The following is a 20,828-nucleotide window of genomic DNA, read 5'->3' as shown; positions in this document are numbered from 1 at the left end:
TCATCCTTCCCTCTTATGCAGATAAATTTGTTTCAGGCAACTCAGATTTATCATCTGTAAATAAATACAGAGAGGTCAGATGCCAGAACAGCACGTCAGAAAGATAAACAAGAAGATGGGAAAAGTAAGCTATGAAGTACGGAGAAGACAGCAGGAACAAACACAACAAATGCTTTTCTCACTAAACCAAGGCTGAACAGAAAGCATCATCAGAAAAGCTGTCAATCTAATTTTAGCAAGTTCACAATCCTCCATGTTGTAGCATATAGGACGGCAAGAAGAGGATTAAATTGACAATGTAATTAGATCGATTAATAGATGAGGATGAGATGAACCAAATTGACCTACACAAACACTTAATATCATCCTCGCCACAAATTGTTTGGGTTTCTAAAAAAAATCAACAAAAAACCCCCACACCAAAAACACCACTATCACTTCTACCAGACAGAAAATACTCGGCATTACAGTAGTCAAACTTCTTGAAAAAATTTAATAAGACAAACATCTTCACGATACAGTTAAGTTGTATTCCATAGATTACATGTTTGTATGTGAACTGAATTAGTCTTTCCGTAATTGGATGGTTTCCTCTTTAATTCCATCTTTTGTGACCACACAAATCTTAAGTGCATCACCAGTGTATACATCTCTCTCAGCAGCAGAAATAAAGACATCTTTAACCAGCTGCAAAGCCTTTTCCAGGGTCAGAGGTACATGCTCCACATTTTGCATGTTCTTGAAGCCAATCTAAGAAGAGATGAAAATGCTTTTTAAATGAAGTACATTCCATCTAGCACGAAAACTGTTTCAATCTCTGCACTAGAACGAGCAGATTTAGACAACTTAAAAAGAAATGATTAGTCTGTTTTAAAAACAGAGTTGGCAAAAGCAGTACTCCATACAGTTTATAGCTGCGTGATCAGAACTTTACCTATGCTGATATTCATACATAAGTAAACGGAAGCAGATCTAGTATAAAGCATAGCCTCTCCTACCACTATTCAGCATATGCAAGATACTGATCTGTTTGTTCAGAAACTTCTCGCTGGGTTAGCAGCATCAGAACTGCACACAAGCCCTTTCTCCAGTCATTTCAGAGTTACAGCATTTCTTAGAAGCAAGTTTTCCTAAATGCACCTAGAATTTAAAATAATAGCCCATAGTAGAGCATGATCTGCCCCATTAAATATATTTTAGCCATTAAGTAAATGTTAGAATTGGAAGAGTCATTTACTCTTCCTCAAATTCAGAAATTATAAAAAAATAACACAACTTATGGCAGAAAATGTTTTATTCTCTCCAGTTAATGATGCTTAAAAACTGAAACAAATCTGAGAAACTGGATTTTTAAGGAAACTGGAAAAATGCTACTCCTTTCTTAGCTGGCAAAAAGCGAGAGCGCTTACTGCTTTTCTTAAGCACTTAAGTTGTGTTGGCATCAGGCTCGACTGACTAGCAATACCAGCACCAATATCTAAGAACTAGATGAGTAAAATGTGCTTTAGTGTTTCTCTAATTCAACAGTTAACAGCTTCAACTAAATACGAAGATATTCAACTATTTGACAGATGTAATTAAATAAATTTCCAGCAGTTTTATGCAAGAACATTTTTAGAAAGTAGTGAATGACTTGTACACAACTTGAAAATCTCAGAGTTAAGGTGTTAAAATGCATTAAATACCCCAATTAATTCTATTATCTTAATTTAGAATTATTTCATGGTAAGTAATAGGCATATTTACATTATCAGACAATGGGAAAAAAAAAAAAAAAAAAACAAGCTTCTGTGGGAAGCAATTTCTCAATTAAAACATTTAACTATATTTTAAACAGAGAGCCCCCTGTAGCTTATTAAAAACCTTAAGAGAATCCAAAAGCAGCACTTTTGGACTTCTCCTGAGAGGGTGGAAGCACACAATCTGTGAATTTATTTTGGTAGGATTAATAATACCTGTAGTACATTTAAACCTTCTTTCAAAAGTAATCTTCCTCAAAAGTAAAACTACATTAATTTGAATGTCACAAATCTTCACTGAGATCATAAAAACCAAACACTAAAATTATTTTACCTGGTTATCAAGCAAGGGCTGCAGCATGGCACTTGCTGATCCACCTGCTTTGAAAGAATCTCTCTGGTACGAGCCTACTGGATCGAAGCTATAGACTGCTCCCTTCCCTTAAAGAAAAAAAAATACATAATCACAATCCAAAAAGATTCTCTGAAGCATCAGAGTTTCATGAGGACATTCTGGTGAAAACACAGCACCTGGCCAGCCTCAAGGAAGTCCTTTACATTGCACTGTAGCTTCCACACAGAAGTCATTATTTTCATTAGGGATTAGTTAACATTTAAAAGTCTCTTTAGAGGAACCTCTCTGGAGTAGGTCTTCATATTTAAGAATCTCTACCACAATGAAAGGCATGAATAAAAATAAGTGCAGTTGTACTAGTAACATTTCCTTAGTCTCTTCCAGTCTTACCTTCCTCATCAAGTCCACCAATGATGTTGTAAACGTAGTAAGGGAAGAAACGTCGGGAGTACAGGATCGTGGACAGCATTGCTGCAATAGCCCCAGTAGTCATGGTCTTGTTATTGGAATGCTTGTACATCTGCAAACGGCACACCACATCCAAGGCAAAAGTCACACACTAAATTTTATACTCAGTCAGGATTACACTTTTGAAACCTCGTTACAGAAGAGATTGAGGCTTAGCAAGATGATCAACTAGCAAGATGAGCAAAAACACACTGGTCTAACCGTAAAGTCTTATTACAGGCCAAAATTAATATTTCCGTGAGATTTTGCACAGAATAGATGTTGCCTCATGAACATTACCCTCTTCAGTGCTTCCATCCTTTAAATTTGTGATGTTACGCTTGTAAGAACACAGCATCAATTTCACCAGCCTGATCTTTCACTAGCAATGCAGCTACAGCTGTGATACACACTTGAGAACAAACAGCAAAAGCCATATTTAAACACATCATGGGTCTCAAATGCAACACTAAGAACAGAAGTTTCTAAATACATTGAGATAGCTAGCTACCTTTAATCTTGCTTCAATGATTTTAGTAAGCGTCAGGCAGTCCCCATGGAAACCACTGCATCCAATGACCGTTCGTTCTGTTCTGTAAAACAAAGTTTTGTCGGGACTTTAATTCCCTATGAACTATATACACCACTTTCTTACACAGTAGATTATGAAAACGTGAAATGTATTTCCAGTTTCTCCAACAAGATCAGAAACTGTTGTCTAAAATGTAGTAACAGGTATTTCCTGCACCTAAAGGGAAACTGCAGCCTACATCTTGGGAAGGACTCATTCAGTGCAGGACCACATGGGTGTCATTCTTCAGCCTACTGACTTCCACAGCAACACTGACCAAAAAAAAAAGCTCAACTCCTTCACGCACCCCTAACCCTAGCTATTATCAAGCTTCATCATATCAGTCAACCCGGTTTTACTCCATCTGGCCAGGGGACTGCTTTAAGATTTTAAGATGGTTACATAACATTTACAGTGTAGGTGGTTTTCTGTGTCAGCACAACAGAAGTTGTTAGCTACAGAGGTACTGTAGGTTAGCTCCTCGTTCAGTCCCAAAGCATTTTGTAAATGCTAATTATGGGAACACACATTTGAATTTTAAACTCTAATAGATCAGCGACAACCTACAAACACTGACATGTATTTTATAGGATTGACACTCAGCAATCACTTTCAAAATAAGTTCAAAATCCTCTCTCACTGCCACTACAACCACCCAAATTCACCATGTGCTGCACACAGATTGTGCCAAAGCAATTTCCATTTAGGCAGTAACAGAATCAAAGACACAGTACAAAGTTAGCCAGGAAAAACATCAGCTCATATGATTTTGTGTCATCGACAAAAAAATTGTTTATACAGCTGATGGCAGCCTACCAGGTAAACACCTCCTACATTTAAAATACGTATTGTTTATATTCTTTTGAAACCAAGAGGATGCTATCTAGGTGAGTCAAGATAACCATACAACAAACATGAAAAGTTGAAAAATGAATTACGGACACAACAATTATGGTTTACCTCTCTGAAAATAAACACCCTGTGAAGTGACAGATGGCTGACTAGAGGGACACAGGACAACAGACAGTGGTGGGCACACTCATGTCCCGGCAAAGCAGAACTAGTTACTACAGAACTATGTTTTGCTACAGTTAAGACAAAAGTTCTTCTGATTATCGGGTCAGAAAAGGCCCTAGCTTATATTACAAAATCTGGTACCATGCTAAAAATACTGTTATCAGCAAAATTCAACAACACACAACAAGAAATCCAGCTGCATCTGGAGCAGCACATTGCAGTAAGAGTCACCATGACTCAGAAAATCAATTCTGTTACTATCCTTTTTTCTTGAGAATTTGGCATAAAGAAAGTAGCAGATCACTTCACGCAGGTGACATGCTCATCAATACGCATCGATCTTTCCTCCATTTCAGTTCTTACAAGGTATGGACTTACAGTTTGTAGCATTTGGGACTGTCCCGGCTGTGAATTGCATAACCTTCACTCAGTCGTGTGTCAGAGGCAACGATGCAAAAGTCTTCTCCGGCAATTGCCAACACCGTCCTTAAAAAAGAATGTTCATATCACCATGACTTCTGGGACACAGCTTTTTTTTTTTTTTATATAGGTGGCAGATAAACAGACAAGAGCTCTCTAACCAGACTCACGTTGTGTGAAGCATCTTATTAGATTCCTTAGTATGCTTCCCATTACGCATTTCCCTGCACATTACTCAGGATTGGAGGAAAGAAAACACTATGCACTGGAGAGAACATACATGATTCTCTGTGTTGACTGTAAATCATAGGGAAAGTTGGTAATATATAAAACAAAAACTAGACAGAGTGAATTACAAAATATAGATGTGCGGTAAGGAAAGATCCAATCTCCTGTAAGTGCTTGGATTTCCAAGCAAGGACATTCCAGCCACGTATCAAACACCAGTACTGCTTTAAATTACCTCTTGAATTAGTATTGCTCTTTCAGTTTGACATTATTTTATATTATTCATTTCCAAATAATAACTTTGCGCTTGTTATACACGTGCTACCGTTAAGTAATAATCAAATACCCTTTAAAAAGTGGTTAGATATGACGAAGAATACATCTAAAGAACAGCACGCCGGCTCGGCCCTGCCACCCCAAGGCAAGAATCACCTGCCCGCAGCAGTTATGACCAAGCAGTTTCCAAACCCGTCACGGACCCAGAAGCAAACAACGCGGCCGTTAACGGCTGCACCGAGCGCTGTAAAACCCGGCCCCGCGGGCAGGGCCCCGCCCGCACCGACCCGTGAGGGCTGCGGGACCCCAGGCGCGGCCGGGCCCCCTCAGACACACAGCGGCCAGCCCGGCCCGGGCCCGGTGCCGGTGCGAGGACTCACCCTCCGTTGAAGGTGTAGGGCGAAAAGCGGTACTGCAGGGCAGCCCCCTGCGGGCCGAGCCCCGGCAGCATCCCGGCGGTGGCGGTGGCGGCGGCCAGCATCCCCCCGGTACCGGCACCGGCACCACAGCGCTACCGCCTCACGGCAAAATGGCGGCCGCAGCCCCCGGAAGCCCGGCCCCGCGGCCTCACCGCTGCCCTCACCCAAGATGGCGGCGGCGGAGGCGGCGCGGAGGAAGTGTCGCGGTCGGGGCGCGCCGGGCGCGGGGCGCAGCTGGGGCCCGCCGGGGCTGGGCGGCGGCGGCGGCGGCGGCGGGCGCGGCAGGTACCGGGCGGCCCCCCCCGAGCCCCTCAATCCCTCCTCTGAACCGCTCCGGGACGCGGTGCTTGGGGCCGGGAGGGGAAACCCGGCTGGGAGGGACGAGGCCGTGATGGCGGCGGGGCCGGGGGGCTGAGGGGGAATGGGGGTGGGGGGAGGAGCGGCCGTTAACGGGCGCGGGGCGGCCGTTAACGGTCAGGGAGCGGGGCCCGGGCTGCTCGGGGCCGGTGTGGGGCTTCCCGGCGGGGAGCCCTCGGAGCCGAGAAGCGGCCGGTAACGGCCCGGGGAGGCCGGCCCGTGTGTGCCGGTGGCGCGGGGCCGGCCCAGCAGCGACCTTGGGGCTCTCCGGCGGCGGGGGCCCCTCTGAGGGAGCCGTGAGGTACCGGGGAGGCGCCGGGTGCCGCATCGCAGCCTGCAGGCTCGCCACGTGCCTCGGTTGGTGCCGTAGCACGGGGATGTAGCGAGTAACAGGCACGATTTGGAGAAAAAGCACCACACAAATCGTGCGTGCGCTTTGTGTGCGCACCTGAAATTGGCGCTCACTTGGTTTTTCCCCTATAAAGCACGCCACAGAGGTTTATTTCCTAAAACTGGACAAAAGAGGGCTTCATAGCTCCGGTTTGAACAGGGATGCTTCTCCCCCTATAAACGAAAATATTTTTGGAAGCCTGAGCTGTAAAATTGCCCAGGAAAAGATGAACAAGCAGCGTGGGGCTGTAAGCTTGCCAGTCTGTTGCTGGTGGAGTTCAATTCTAAAAAAAAAATCAACGTTTTTCAAAGCAAAGCTTGCAGAATGAACGTGGATGCCTCATGCTGTTTGAAAAGGGGGCTCCAGGGACTTGCAGGGGTTCCCAAGGCCCTGCAGAGCGTGCCCGAAAGAGGTTGTTGTGTACATGGTGCGTATGTGCACGCGTGCGTGGGTGAGGGCTCTTATATATAACGTATATAACGTATATAACGTATATAACGTACGTGGGCGTCTCTTATCTAACTTACCAGCTGATGGTTTTGTTTTTTGTTTAGCCAATATTCTCAAGATACTATTTCTTTTCTTTGCAGGTTCTGTTTAGTATTTCAGGCTCGCCACACGCGTTTCTCTGGAGCTGATGTTTTTGGAACATTTTCAGCTTGGCTAAAAGGCTGCTCTGTTGGAATGCTTTAAAGGGTTAGAAACCCCTTCGGTTTGAATTTAATTTCAGTCAATTGAGGGAAATATTTCTGATCATACCAAAGAAACAACTGGAAACATGGATCAGAACAACAGCTTGCCGCCCTACGCTCAAGGCTTAGCCTCCCCTCAGGTAAAAAGAAATGATTTAATACGCAACTGTGATCTGAATTGCTTCGTGAAAGTGTCTGTTGTTTCTTGCATGTCATCTCTAGGTTTTTGTTTGCAGATCCGAACAATTCTGCTACACAAAGCATGATATTAGTTACAAGCAGAATTGTAAAACCTTTGATTTATGTATCCAGAGATTTAAGAAACATACAGATATATTGGTTTCCCTTGAGTTGAAGCATGGCTGACAGATTGTAAATGTTAATTTAGTTTTGGTCATTGCTGTTGGAACCCTTTAAATTACCTTACATGTAATGGACCACAGCTGTGCCATGAGTGCATTTGGTTCGATGAGTGCAGTTTTCATTCAAGTGATTTTAAGTAAAAAGTGTGGTTCAAATTTGTGACATGCTTGCAAGGTACTGTGAGAAACATATTGGCATGGCTGGCTGGTGACAAACAGCGCTAGAAATGACAAAGCGGTGGTGGTCGTGTTTCATTTTCTGGAAGAAGGGCATCTTCCAAGGGTTTTCTGTTTTTAGCAAGTTACTAATATGCCTCAGGTTTGATATGATCAACTAAGATGATTTATTTTTAGACTACCCCTTCACGCTTTTTTTCCTTAAAAGCAAAATGGATCACCGCAGGATTCATGTTTTTTTTGTGCTTTTTTCCACAGGGTGCAATGACTCCCGGAATTCCGATTTTTAGCCCGATGATGCCGTATGGCACAGGACTGACACCGCAGCCTGTCCAGAGCACCAACAGCCTGTCCATCCTTGAGGAACAGCAGCGGCAGCAGCAGCAGCAGCAAGCAGCACAGCAATCTACATCACAGCAAGCGACGCAGGGAACATCTGGTCAGACCCCCCAGCTCTTCCACTCACAGACTCTTACCACAGCCCCCCTGCCGGGAACCACGCCTCTCTACCCCTCTCCAATGACTCCGATGACTCCCATAACTCCTGCGACACCGGCATCTGAGAGCTCTGGGATAGTGCCGCAGCTACAGTGAGTGTGTCAGGTCCTTTCACAGGACGTGCTTTTAGTGCTTAATTTATCAGCGTTGTAACTTTTAACTGCATGCACTCTAAGAGTCCAGCATGCTTTACTTATAAAATAGTCTGAGTCACAGCTGAAAAGGAGTTAGATGGGTAGAGGGAAGAAACCAGCTGTTAGTCTAGGAGTTAGTGTTGAATAGTTTTTAATATTACACGTTCCATTTTCTATTTCATTACTACAGTTGAGTTTGTGATTAGGGGGAAATAACAACCTAGAACTAGCTGAGGTTCAGGTATGAAAGTGTTTTCACTGAATCTTAGCTTTAAAGAGGTTTCCACAGCAACTTATGGAAGCCCCAAAGAGAGATGGGTGGTAACCAAAGGAATTTTGCACTGAAAGAGTAGTTCCTACTGCTTTCCCCCACACACACCTCCACCCTGTTGAAGACCTTTAGATTTCAGAGTTTTACTGGCAAACAAACGTCAAAGGAAATTTTACATCTAGTATTTGCTCTTAAACTTTTTGGAGACCTTCTTTCCTATCACCTGGCAAGGGGTTTATCTGTGAGTGCATTCTCACTTAGTCCTGTACATCTTCTTCCTCCTTGAAGGGCATACAAGGGAAAATTGTTGGTACTATTCCTCTTTTCCTACTGCACTTCTCCTGTTCCCAGCAGCTTCACAGATTGGGCCAGGGGGAGCTCTCAAGCTCAAAAATTTTTCCTGCCAAACTGAAATAGAGATTTTTCTCAGGAGACACTTTTCATAGTAGCTGGCAGAAAAGGAGGAATCTTCAATCATGCTTTAGGAGATAATGCCCTAAAAAAGAGGTTCCAGAGCCAAAACACTGTTCAGTGTGTCTGTCAGTAGGAAAGATCTCATTCAAACTCTCTTAATTAAATAAAAAATGAAATCAGTCAAGCATGCTAAAATGTGTAAGATGCATGCATTCTTTAATTTACTTTTTAATTGTATTTCTGTGAACTGTCTTCAGGAATATTGTGTCCACGGTGAATCTTGGCTGCAAGCTTGACCTAAAAACCATTGCGCTTCGTGCCCGAAATGCTGAGTATAATCCCAAGGTAAGAGCAGTGGGTTAGAACTTACCCAGTAACAGGTATGTCAGAAGCACAGGTTTGGGGCATACTTTGTTGTAATAGCTCAAACGAAAAAAAAATTCTTCATATATATGCAGATTTATCATAGAGTTAACAGAATCGTCTAAGTTTCTTGAAGATTTCTGTTTTAAATCAGTAAGAAATGTTGTTATGCTGATGTAGCTATGTTTTACATGAGGTTTTAATTTAGTAGATGTGGAAAGATCAGCGTGTTTAGGAAGAAGCTAACTAACAGTGTAATACACTGGCAAAGTTTTTTGTTGTGGAGCTGTCCTGAGCTCCTGTTCGTGTGGGCATGTTTGTTGCTTGTGCTCAGAAAGTTCCTTTTTTCTGTTGCCACAAAATGTCTGATGCTGAAGTTTGTTCCCTGTCTCCCAATAAGGAGAACGGAAGGAAGAATTCAATTTCTGGGCTCCTGCCAGAGCCACGGTGGTTCTGTGTGCGCCGTGGCTTCCTCCATCCAGCTGCTCCCCTGGAAATTGCTGTGGCAGCAGTGCAGTTACTGGTTATTTTATCATCTCACTCCCCCCACCAGCTCTCTTTTCTTTCATGTTATCCCCCAGTACTGCTACCATCTCCTTGCTCCTGATGGCTAGGTTTGGTGGAATGGCAATTTTTTATTTTTTCATGTCTACTTCCAAGCTGACCACTGCTTCTGACTAGCAGGTTGGAACAGCAGTGACTTAAGCCATGGGACTTTGTAAATTTGGGGAGCTTTGAGCAACAGCAGAGGCCCTGGAGCAGCAAATCAAGAAAATGAAGTTGTTTCATTTTTCTTCTGGGTGTCTCCACTTGGAAATGTTATCTTTGCAACCACGGTAGTTGGACGCTATGTCTAATAGAGGTGTGGATGTTGTGTAATTGAATTGGCTCGCCTTGGGAAGAGTTCGGTTTTCTCGGGATGTGTTAGTTTATTTTGGTTTAGGAGGTGGGATTTTGCTATGGTTTGCCTGAACTCTGCTCAGTTGAAGCGTGCATGCAGGCCAATATAATAAATAATTGTTACCATAAGTTTGTACCAGTGATGCTGTAACACGATTGCATGCGAGTAAGATGCTAGCGAGGCAAAAATTTGAGCATACTCTTAAGGTAGGGTAGGTGTCTGTGTAAGCTCGTGGGCTAGAGTGATCAATATGGAAACGCTGTTTACCACAGCAGAGAGAAAGGAGGGTTATGTAATACACTCCTGACTTTTAGTCAGTGCGTTCATCTACAACAAAAAGATGTTGCTTGGCTGTGTTATCTAAGCCACGGTTTGTCAAACGTGTTGTTAGGTAACCCACGCTTCTGCCTTGGCTATGTCAGCAGAGCATTTATGGGACTGCAGGGCGAATTGGTCCAGGTTACGTGTGCCAAACAAACAGCAGGGCTTGTGCCTGATGCCCGGATCAGTTTAACACTATCTTTTGCTTCAGAGTTTAAGAATATTTGTAAATGCAGGTGGAGATGTTACAGTACGTAAAATACAAAGCTAGAGCTGAGCGTGCTGGTGTGTTGCACTGTGGTTGGTGGTCGAGGTGACTTCTTACACAGACCATGGCTTCTGACTTTTCGGCCGTTGTTTGACAGTAATACAACGGTGTCCAACTTTTTAAGGTAAAGAAACAAAATGGATCATAAAATATTTGCTTAGTCTTCCATCCTGCTTATAACAGATCAAGTTTCAAGACATGGAGGAAGACTTGGTGTTAAGATTGTCTCTTTCAATCTGTCGCAAATGCTAGTGGTATTTTTCTGTCACATGCTTAGTAATGAAAGATGATCTTAATAAAACAGGATTGCAACAGAAAAAAAATCCTTCCTCTTTGACTCCACCTCTGCATGTGTGGGAAGCTACTTAAAATTTACTCAAAATGCTTGAATCATGAGTGATCTGCAAGTATATTTGAATTTAGTATTTCTTTGCAATGGCTTATGTTATGCAAACCTGGGCTTGGTGTGATGATCACAGTGGTGTGTCACTGACAGTCTCAACACTCACATTTCAGCGTTTTGCTGCTGTGATCATGAGAATAAGAGAACCACGTACTACTGCACTTATATTCAGCTCTGGAAAAATGGTGTGCACAGGAGCAAAAAGGTATGTTTAGCTGTTACAAGCAAACTAATTAAAGCTGTCTTTTCCTTTGAAACCACGATGCTTTAAGAATACCGATGTTTGAATACAGTATTTATATAAAGTCAGACAGATCCAGTTAAGCTTGCTTCCCAAATAATTTCAAATAGACAAACGTTTATGTTCTTTGCAAAATGTCTTTTTGTAACTGAAAGGACTTCCTTGCTAAAGAGGAAATGAGAGTTGTGTTTCTGAAGCTCTTTCATACAGTCCGATAAACTGGCTGAGGAGATCATTATTCACTTTTTTTTGGCTTTGCAGTCATCTATTTTTTTCCCTGATAATTTAAGAATTTCAAAGACTGCACTAAAACCATTTAAACTGTAGGGGCAGTGGCAGGGTAAGAGTGATGGGGTATTTGAATAGTTTCATTCATCACAGGCCAAGAGCTCGAAGTCTCCAGTCCCTGTAGTCTGATCTGTTCTTAATGTGATCATTGAAGCATGAGAATTGGAAACTAAACATAAGCTTAACTCCAGTGGGCAGAAGAGAAATTCTGCTCTGAAGAAGTCTTTTAGGAATCCAGAAGGAATAAGCTAATGGGCAGAGATGAGTGAATAGAGCCCCACAGGAAACACTTTCTCTGCCTGGGGATGCTTGAAATTCCAGGTTTCTTACTCTGCATTAGGAGCAACTGAAAACTTCACAAAAGTGAAGCAAACTGAGTCTGCAATAGCAAGTAAGGCCATGCAGTTGTGTTAAACCCAGGTCTGGGTGCCTGGGCTGAATCAAGCAGGTAATTTGGGCAGTTTACAGATTTTTATAGGAATAGCATTTTGTAGCAGTAGTAATTCCAAGTTTTCACATCTTACTGGAGGGACTCATGTATATATATATGAAGTCTGTGAAAGACGTGGCTTTTCAGCTTTGTGTTTGCTGCTTTATAAACAGTGAATACAGTGCCAGTCGTGTTCAGGACTATAGTACCAAAACTAAGCGTAAAAACTAGAGTTAGTTGTTAATTTTAGATGCAAAAATTTTGCATGTGACTCCCCTTCCCATCCCAACGCACACCACATTTTTTTCTCCAGATAAATATTTGTGGTCTAACGCTATTTGATTCAAGTAATACTTGACTGAGGAAATAAAACAGCTATGTTTTTCTCCCTTCAGTGAAGAACAATCCAGACTGGCAGCAAGGAAGTACGCAAGAGTTGTTCAGAAACTGGGTTTTCCTGCAAAATTTTTGGATTTTAAAATTCAGAACATGGTGGGCAGCTGTGATGTGAAATTTCCTATCAGATTAGAAGGACTGGTACTCACACACCAGCAGTTCAGCAGGTAAATAAAAGCTTGCCTATGTTTCATTCTTGCTGCATACCAGCTAGCTTAATTTGGCATGTGTTTTGATCGTTTCCTCACACCAGAGAGGAACCTAGACCTCTGTTCCTGTCACTGCTCTGCCTCCGGTGTAGCTGATGTAGCCCAGCATCAGCCCATCAAAATGATAGCCTTTGCTGCTCTCTCCCAATTTCAGTGGAGTCTGCCCCTGCTCTGTCCACTTCTAACAGTCCTGCAGATGAAAGGCTGGGACATGTCCACAAGCACGTTGAAACCCTGTGACTCTCTTCTCTTCCAGCTACGAGCCAGAATTGTTTCCAGGCTTAATCTACAGAATGATCAAGCCAAGAATTGTTCTGCTTATTTTTGTTTCTGGAAAAGTGGTTTTAACTGGTAAGTCAAGGCAGTATTTTATTCCAGTAGGTTGGATTTAGACTGTATTACAAACAATGATATCAGAAGTCTGCAACTTGCTAGGTGCTTTCCTTTAAAGCTGACAGTACTGGGAAAGAACAGCTAGTACAGCATTCTGCGGAGGAGATCCCACAAAGCAAGCCACGTGTACTTGGCTAAAGCCATATAAGCAGTGATCATGAATCCTAATTGGGACTGCAGGTGCCCCAAAAAAGCCGTTGAGAGCACAGGTAATGTGCCTAGGAAAATCTGAAAGCCTGCTTCTGTGCGCTAGGTGCGTTACTGAGCTGAGTGCTTTATAGCAGCTTGGCTGGGGGCTGCTGCCATCTTCCTTTGGCACAGCAGCCCGGGAAGGGGAGGTGGCCCAGCTCGAGGACCTCCTGCACCTCAGGCACTCCACCTGCACCCTGCCTTTTCCTGTTGTGCTGAGCCTTACTGTGTAGGGAAAAATGCAGCTCACAGATGAAAGGAAGAGAGTGCCCCTTCACCATAGCAGGTGGTAGGCTTCTGCAACACCCTCCATTTCCAGACCTTGCTTCCTCATGGGTTTGCGCCCTCTTGAAGAAAACACTGCTGGTTAGGCCTTTTTGTGGAAACACCCCGTTGGCTGTGCTTTGTAGTTGGGTCTCCTCAGAAATTGCCTAGGAGAATCTCATTTGTGAGTATAGCATTAAGTGCAAAGAGGCTAATAGTCCAGAAAAGTTTTTTTTGTTTTTTGTTTTTTCATTTATCATCTTTTTCACTGTTTAAAGTATGCTTTATATGAAATGTGTTTTTAAAAAATAGATGTAAAAATAGGGATCACATACATAAAGCTGCATTCAGATAAACATTCTAAAAGCTAAAATGAAGTATTTAATGCCAGAGAAAGGCACAAACTGACTTAGTTCCCTCTCTTTTTCTAGGCGCTAAAGTTCGAGCAGAAATCTATGAAGCATTTGAAAACATCTATCCTATTTTAAAGGGTTTCAGAAAGACAACGTAACAGTTTCTACAAGTTTCAGAGAAATTGGGGGTACATTTTAAAAGGCATTGCATATGGCACAGCAGTAACAAGATGGACTTCAGTGAAACTGCAACACCAGGACTTGGACTATTTCCCAGTTAGTGCCTACTTCCCCGATGCTCAAGGGGAATTATATTGATTACGTCTACTGAGTTACTGTGAGTTGCTTTACTGGGCTGTTCCTGGAGCAGTCTCTTTGAGTTTTATTTATATTCTAGCTTTTAAATAGTTTTAATGCCAGTTCTATTAATAGAAAATCCATAAATTGGTTTAAGAGACAACTGCAACTGTGTCACTCAGTGTATAAACCACTTAAGTTGCCATGTATATATGTTTTAATTTTCTTCCATAAGACCATGGTTTTTATAATTTTAAGAACTTAAGCTTTTAAATTTTTTCAATTTTAATTTTTTTGTGCCAGACACATTCCCTCTTTCCAGTATTAAGCAAGACAGAATAAATTTATTAATGAAAATGGCTCACTGTACATATATATATAATATATATATATTCCTCCTCTTTCCTCCTTCAGCTCCACATGTACAATAAACCCTGTTTATACAATTACGGGAACTGTCTTACTGAATTTTGAAATTATGCAGCTGGTAGAGTGAAATGTATTAAACTTTTTTTTTAATCTGGATTTATAAAAAGCACATACACTACTGTAACTGACTTGTCAGTTTGAGGAGAATCTTAACAGTACTCTGGCTTGCTTACCGGTAGCCATGTCCTTGGCACCATTTAGCTTGAATATTTCTAGTATGTTAAAACAGGGGGTGATTGGTTAAAGAAGTTTGTGTTCAAGTATGTGTTGCTTCACATTCAACAGATGGGATTTATGCAAGTCTTAAATAACTACACTTGAGTGAATTGGAACAAAAGATTCTTGCTTAGCTTCTAGGCTTTCTTTAAATTACTTTTGTATTTTACCAACTACGCCAGTCTCACTATATTAGTGTTCCTGTAAAATGTCAAAGCCCTTCCGACTATAGTCAGCATGTACATAATCTTCCCTTTGAACTGTGCTTGAAGCTTAATGGGCTGAGAACTAAAAATAAACTTTTTTTCTCCAGTACATTTCCAGTAATAACCTTTCTATGACTTGCACATTCTTTCAAACAGCTTTTACCTAAAACTAACCCCAATGTAACCACAGTCTCTATACTTAATGAAATTGATGTTTCGTTTCATAGAAGATGAAATGATGGCTGGTTTTGCTGCCATACTGTTTGCAAGTCTGAAGTGGACTTACTTTATCCCTAGTCTTCTTGATACTATCAGGAAGCCAGTGTTAAGCAACGTAGCTTTGCCAAGGTAAGTGCAAGCCACCCAAGAACTGCATCACTGTCAGTGCTGCACCGTAAGCTGGCCAATGTTCCTGATTGATTGCTTTTGAGCAAAGTCTGTCACCATCCATGCTTTTTCCTGATCTTTCCTGGAAGTGTAGCTCTTAGCCACAGGGGTAGTTAAACAACCACTATGGTAACTTAAACATTACCATTTTGTTCTTCTCTTGCCTCAGCTGTACAGCAGTCACATACCCGAATAATTCCCACAGGAGGCACTTGTTTTAAGCCTCGGCCAAGGCAGCAGTGCTAAGGTACGGTTCAGAGTGAGAATCAGCCACCACAAACAGTAGGTAGCAGACAGGCAAAGCCAGCCATCCCAGAATACATCTAAGCTGCTTCTGCATCAGGCAGAGTTGAACTATTTCTGCATTCTGCTAATGTTTTTAAGTCAAACTGAATTACCAAGAATTACGATGTGTAGCAACTGTTGCTTTAGGCTGCACGTTGAGTGGTTGAGCAGTTTCACCTTCGCTATGACTGCTGTATGCCTGCGGAGCATCTTACTGCAGTCTGCTTTTCTCTGTGAATTCATTTTTGAGAGGCCCAAAGAAAACCCTGGCAGACAATCATCTAAGTTCTTAAAGTTCAGCCACCAACAAAAGACGCTTATGAGTCCAAAAACATCTCAGCTTTATTTAAACATTCAGAACTGAGATTTGAACCAAAATTCAATTAATAATTGCATCTGGCCTGTTGAAGTTGCTCCTCTGGAGCACCATAAAGAGGCTGTCACAGTCTCCTAGTAGTTGTATTGTTACAGGATAGACAGGTGTCACTGATGTTAGTTCAGTTACCTACTTGCAAAATGCACAGATGCACTAAACAAGGAAAACATAACATTTAGATGCAACTTAGGAACTTGATGGAAATTTAATAGAGGATGTGGAGAAGTCTTGTTTCCATATGAACTCCTCAACGTACTCGTTTTCATCCCCGCAGTTCTCAGCACACGTGTACACCACCAGTGTTCCCCAGTCAATGCTCTCTCCAAGGCTGTCAACCTGGAGGTGGTTCAGGATCTGTGGCATAATCTTCAGGGGAAAAAAAGGGGTTAGAGGTAGCCCACAACCGCTCTTTACTCTCTCTCTCTATGGAAACACACTTTTTAAATTGGAAAATCCTATAGGGAAAAGTAATTGCAATAGTAAATACGGGCTCTGTACAAATTTGCATCATTATTTAGTACCAACTTCAACTCCTTTGCTCTAAGCATAAGTCAATACCTACACAATTAGACCCGTTAAGCCTGAACTATGTTACCTGCATTACCTTTAAATGAATTTACATACCTGGAATTCAAATACTCTTTTGGCACCACATGCACAATTTGGGATATCTTGTTCTTTGGGGATATTTTCCCTCGATACCCAGATTGGGCCTTCTCCTCCTCTGCAGTATCTAATGATCTAGAATTAAGCAGAAGGTTAAGTGATCGAGACTGCCTTCTCAGCTGGTTATAAAATGAGTGGTTACTGACGTAGACAAAGGTGTAAGATGGGTGTAGAAACAAGTCAATCAGCAGCAAATGCAGAATTCTAAACAAAACTGTTCTTTGCATGGACTCAGCTGGTTAAGAAAACTTGTGTAAGTATTCACGTAGCCTTCTTTGCAATTTATCCCTAGATCACTGTAGTTTGTATTTCTCAAATTAAGGGACCCATAAATGCTAGACAGGTATTTTAGCTTTGAGATGGAGGCAGAGAGGACTGATAGATGAGTACACAGAAGTGTACAGAGAAGTCAGGGATGCAGCACAGCTCTGTTTGCAGTTTTGAGTCTAAATACAAGGGGATTATCCTACTGTCCAAGATTTAAGTATTTTCAGACATTTTTATTCTTTTTTGTTCTATTACTATCTAAATACTTACATAGCTAATCAGGCCTTATCAGCAAGAGGGCACTTATGCATGGAGATGATGCACCTACCCCAAGCAAGGGGAAAACAGACTCAAGGTCTCCTACTTCTTAGACGTTCACCCTAATGCCTGAGCTACAAGCTGAAAAACAGAGAGACTTGCTGCTTCCTCCTCTGCTTTCACGGATTTCCTTTCATGTGTTTCCTTTGCATGGAACCAGGAACCGTGTTTTTGTTTTAAATAGTTGCATGTTTTATATGATCTGGCCCCTACAGAAGATTAGCCTATGTTAAAGTGTTTAGAGAATGAGGAGGCATTTCCATCACCATTTATAATCACAGACATGGAAGTGAAACAGGTGGAGAACAATGCTGTGCCAGAATCTGCAAGTTCTATGTATGCCCCATATACTTATATTCTGACCTGCTCTGGTTCAGCAGCTATTCGCTCTTTAAACATGCGGAAAATCTTGTCGTCTTCAGTCTCATGTTTTGCCATTGCTTCCAGTGTTTCTTCATCTAAGGACTGACTCCCTTCACCTAAGCAAGAAAAAAAAAAAACAAAAAAAAAAACAAGCAAACAAACAAACAAACACAACCCACAAACATTACAGGTTAATGCAAGACAGCCAAAAATTTAAAACAATGTTGCATCTGTAAGTGTATTTTGTTCGCAGCCATTCCCAGTGTACATCACTCTAAGACACGTTTTTTAATTTGTGACACCTAAGATCCTGGCACATATCCGTTTATTAGTTTTAGTAGCATTTTAACCATAGACATGAGTAATTGCACATTAGAAAGAGAAGGAGGTCATCTACCAACATTTATGGCTTCCAGCAGGGATCACTAAGCGCTAAGCCTTCAGCATGTGACATCTGGAAAAGGCCGCCCATGCTGCACACAGGACACACTTCCAGTTTCTATCACTGAGGAGGGCGTCTGCTGCACTCCTGCCACAGCCCTCCCACCTTCACATCAATGCGGAGCATCGAGCAGCCTCCAGCCAGCTTTAGGGCCAGCTGGGAACCCAGCAGCTTTCCCCTGTAACCGCAAACCTTGGGTGTGTGCAAAGCCTGTGCGGTGACTACAAACACATTAATTTTGTGGAGAAAGGGCCTGCACTTCAAGTTCTGAATTCAAGGACAACGAAAATAACCTCAGGACAGTTTCCTTCTGGTAAAGACAACGAGGTTCAGCATGCATTTTCCATGTATTAAAACAAGCTAAACCGAGAACCTCTAATCCAGGCTCCTGCTTCCCGCAGTGTCCAGAAAGAAGCAGATGCTCAGGACCCTGCTCATCTCACTCAAGTTTTAACGTACTTGAGCAAAGCACACAAGGGCACAGTATGCTCCTAGCTATCTGCAGCAGCTGCTCTAACAACTCCCAGGGCTGGGGCCCAGTGAGTCTCTCCCATAAGAACACTTAATTAATATGGGATGTATACAAAAAGCCTGCACCGCTACTGACTACAGCTTTTTGTCACCAGTAGCTTAGATGGAACTCTTAAAAATAACAGCATGTGGTATTTTAAAGAGGTAAGACAGGCTTCGTTAAGAAGAATTGCAGTGTCATGTTTCTTACCTGTGCTGCTACTAACTCTGTGTTCCTCCTGTTCTTCTGCTTCCTTTGATGTACCTGCAGCTCCTTTGTCATCATCAGGATCAGCACTGCTGTCAGCAGGAAATTCTGGTTCCTCAGGTTCTATCAAAATCTCATATTCTGGGAAAAGGAATTTGTCCTCGCCTGGAGCTGTCGTCGCATTCTCCGAGTTATCTGCAAAGCAGAAAACATCACTTCACAACGCCAATTCATATTTCACGCTCTTCTCACCAAAAGTATCCACAGCAAGCTGCGTAGCAAAAATACAACCCAAACATGGCAAGGGTGAAAAAAATACAAACCTACATCATTGTTAAATCTGATACAAAAATAAGAAAAATTCTAACAAGAGTAGAAAACCTACAGTAAATGATGCATTGCTCTGAGCCTTTGTAACTCCACATGACACGGAAGACAGACAGTCTTAGCAGCTGCATTTAAAAAAATCCCAAAGAACTGCAGTTTGACACCTCTGTGCATATCCCATTCTAAGCAGCATATGCACACAAGTCAAGTCTGCATTGAGTACCCTGAGGCCACACCATTCCTCACATTTGCCCACTGCATATTTTCAGGAGCCAAAGTTTCCACAGATGCATCGACGATGCCTTCCGTAACGATAGCATTAGTTGTGTTCTGTTATGTTTCATATTCTCACTGTTCCAGTTACGTGACTCAAAAGCCTGACCCATAACTTGATTTGCATGAATCACTTTCATAGAATCATAGAATCATAGAATATCCTGAGTTGGAAGGGACCCTTAAGGATCATCAAGTCCAACTCTCGACACCGCACAGGTCTACCCAAAAGTTCAGACCATGTGCCTAAGTTCACAGTCCAATCTCTTCTTAAATTCAGACAGGCTCGGTGCAGTGCTTCCACTTCCTGCAGCCCCGGTTGGAGGGACTAGCTCAATGCCTGAACAGAGACACAGCACACGCTCACCAAGTTACATCGCACTACCAAATCCTTTAAACACTCTGTACTTCTCCTTGGAACATCCCAGAAGTGTGAATGAGATGTCAGCGTGAGAGGGAAGGGCTGGCATAAGAAAAGGCTGTCTTCTAAAACAAATCTGAAGTACTTTTTTTCTACTGACCTGCACAGTGTCGTTTTAGTCATCACCTCGTGTGCTCCTTTACGAAGGCATTTTAAAGGCAACCCGCAGAGGGCACAAGCAGTGTGTCAGGAACAACAGCGTTGTTCCCCACACTCCTCCATCCTGCAGCCAGCCCCTACCAGCACAGCCATCCGCAGCCCTCCACCAGCGCTACCCCAGCGGCCTCTCTCAGCCAGCCCGGCTGGGGGCCCGCTGGGGACCCACCTGCATCCCCGGCCTGCCCGCAGGTGCGGCGGTGCCCGCGGCGCCAGTCCAGCGCCTGGTGCTCGGTCCCGCAGTAGGCGGCGCGGTGGCAGCGGCCGCAGGCGCGGGGCCCGAGGCAGCCGCAGACGCGGCACAGGCGGGCGCCGCTGCGGAGCCGCCCGGGAGGAGCCACGGGGCCCGGCGGGGGATCCTCGGGGGGCGGCTCCTCGGGGTAGAAGCGGTTCCGCCGCGGCAGCTGGCTCCGGAACACTGCGGGGAGAGGCGGCGCTCAGCGGGGCCGGGCCGGGCAGCGGGGCGCCCCCCGCACCGCCACCAGCCCCCGGGCTCACCGCAGAGCGGCCCGCCGGGGCCGGGCAGGCGGTAGCAGGCGGCGCCGCGGCAGGCGAAGACGAAGAGGCTGCGGTGGAAGGCGTCGCGGCGGCCGGGCAGCGGCGCGTAGAGCTGCAGCAGGAAGGCGCGGGGCTGCTGGCAGCGGGCGCAGCGCAGGGCGCCGAGGCCCGGCAGCCCGTCCTCGCCCAGCCAGGCCGGCCGCCCGCCCAGCTTGCTGGGGAAGTAGGCGCTGCGCAGCCGCCACGCGTCCTCCGGGCCGGCCGCCGCCGCGAAGCCCAGCTCCACGCCGCCCGCCATCGCCGCGGCCAGGCGGAGCGCCCCTCAGCGCCGCCCAACGGCCGCCCAACGGCCGCCCGCCAACGGCTCCGCCCCGCCGCCTCAGCGCAGCGAGCCCC

The 20,828-nt window shown here is 43.9% G+C and overlaps 3 protein-coding genes across 5 annotated transcripts; 1 reads left to right on the top strand and 2 right to left on the bottom strand.

Moving 5' to 3' along the window:
* Positions 1–464: 464 nt before the first annotated feature.
* On the bottom strand, positions 465–5,638 carry PSMB1 (proteasome 20S subunit beta 1). The gene is made up of 6 exons (XM_084515772.1): positions 5,434–5,638; positions 4,508–4,615; positions 3,053–3,134; positions 2,485–2,614; positions 2,074–2,180; positions 465–750 (listed from the first exon to the last, which is right to left on the bottom strand). Exons 1-6 carry the CDS (start codon positions 5,532–5,534, stop codon positions 565–567), a joined length of 714 nt encoding a protein of 237 aa, XP_084371898.1. The 5' UTR covers positions 5,535–5,638; the 3' UTR covers positions 465–564.
* On the top strand, positions 5,629–14,533 carry TBP (TATA-box binding protein). Of its 3 annotated transcripts, none has more exons than XM_084515768.1 (8): positions 5,629–5,670; positions 6,811–7,052; positions 7,710–8,041; positions 9,026–9,113; positions 11,138–11,229; positions 12,379–12,546; positions 12,845–12,939; positions 13,866–14,533. In XM_084515768.1, exons 2-8 carry the CDS (start codon positions 6,999–7,001, stop codon positions 13,943–13,945), a joined length of 909 nt encoding a protein of 302 aa, XP_084371894.1. In that variant the 5' UTR covers positions 5,629–5,670; positions 6,811–6,998; the 3' UTR covers positions 13,946–14,533. The 3 variants fall into 3 exon arrangements, with proteins under 3 accessions (XP_084371894.1, XP_084371893.1, XP_084371895.1); XM_084515767.1 differs by lacking the exon at positions 5,629–5,670 and adding an exon at positions 5,711–5,757; XM_084515769.1 differs by lacking the exon at positions 5,629–5,670 and adding an exon at positions 6,282–6,647.
* A 1,398-nt stretch (positions 14,534–15,931) lies between these two features.
* Positions 15,932–20,745, bottom strand: PDCD2 (programmed cell death 2). The gene is made up of 6 exons (XM_084515766.1): positions 20,433–20,745; positions 20,104–20,352; positions 18,761–18,952; positions 17,598–17,713; positions 16,608–16,724; positions 15,932–16,349 (listed from the first exon to the last, which is right to left on the bottom strand). Exons 1-6 carry the CDS (start codon positions 20,728–20,730, stop codon positions 16,170–16,172), a joined length of 1,152 nt encoding a protein of 383 aa, XP_084371892.1. The 5' UTR covers positions 20,731–20,745; the 3' UTR covers positions 15,932–16,169.
* Positions 20,746–20,828: the final 83 nt, after the last annotated feature.

This window comes from Aythya ferina, assembly GCF_964211825.1.
Source record: "Aythya ferina genome assembly, chromosome: 3".
Lineage (NCBI taxonomy): Eukaryota > Metazoa > Chordata > Aves > Anseriformes > Anatidae > Aythya > Aythya ferina.
This window is presented reverse-complemented; position numbering and strand designations above follow the sequence as displayed.

Coding starts and splice junctions, on each gene's coding strand:
- TBP (XM_084515768.1), top strand. CDS start 6,999: ATGGATCAGAACAACAGCTTGCCGCCCTACGCTCAAGGCTTAGCCTCC. Junction 7,053..7,709: donor AAGGCTTAGCCTCCCCTCAG/GTAAAAAGAAAT, acceptor TTTTTTCCACAG/GGTGCAATGACTCCCGGAAT. Junction 11,230..12,378: donor GTGTGCACAGGAGCAAAAAG/GTATGTTTAGCT, acceptor TTCTCCCTTCAG/TGAAGAACAATCCAGACTGG.
- PDCD2 (XM_084515766.1), bottom strand. CDS start 20,730: ATGGCGGGCGGCGTGGAGCTGGGCTTCGCGGCGGCGGCCGGCCCGGAG. Junction 16,725..17,597: donor TAGCTGCTGAACCAGAGCAG/GTCAGAATATAA, acceptor GCTTAATTCTAG/ATCATTAGATACTGCAGAGG. Junction 16,350..16,607: donor AAAGAGTATTTGAATTCCAG/GTATGTAAATTC, acceptor TTTCCCCTGAAG/ATTATGCCACAGATCCTGAA.
- PSMB1 (XM_084515772.1), bottom strand. CDS start 5,534: ATGCTGGCCGCCGCCACCGCCACCGCCGGGATGCTGCCGGGGCTCGGC. Junction 2,181..2,484: donor TGGTGGACTTGATGAGGAAG/GTAAGACTGGAA, acceptor TTTTTCTTTAAG/GGAAGGGAGCAGTCTATAGC. Junction 751..2,073: donor AGCCCTTGCTTGATAACCAG/GTAAAATAATTT, acceptor ATCTCTTCTTAG/ATTGGCTTCAAGAACATGCA.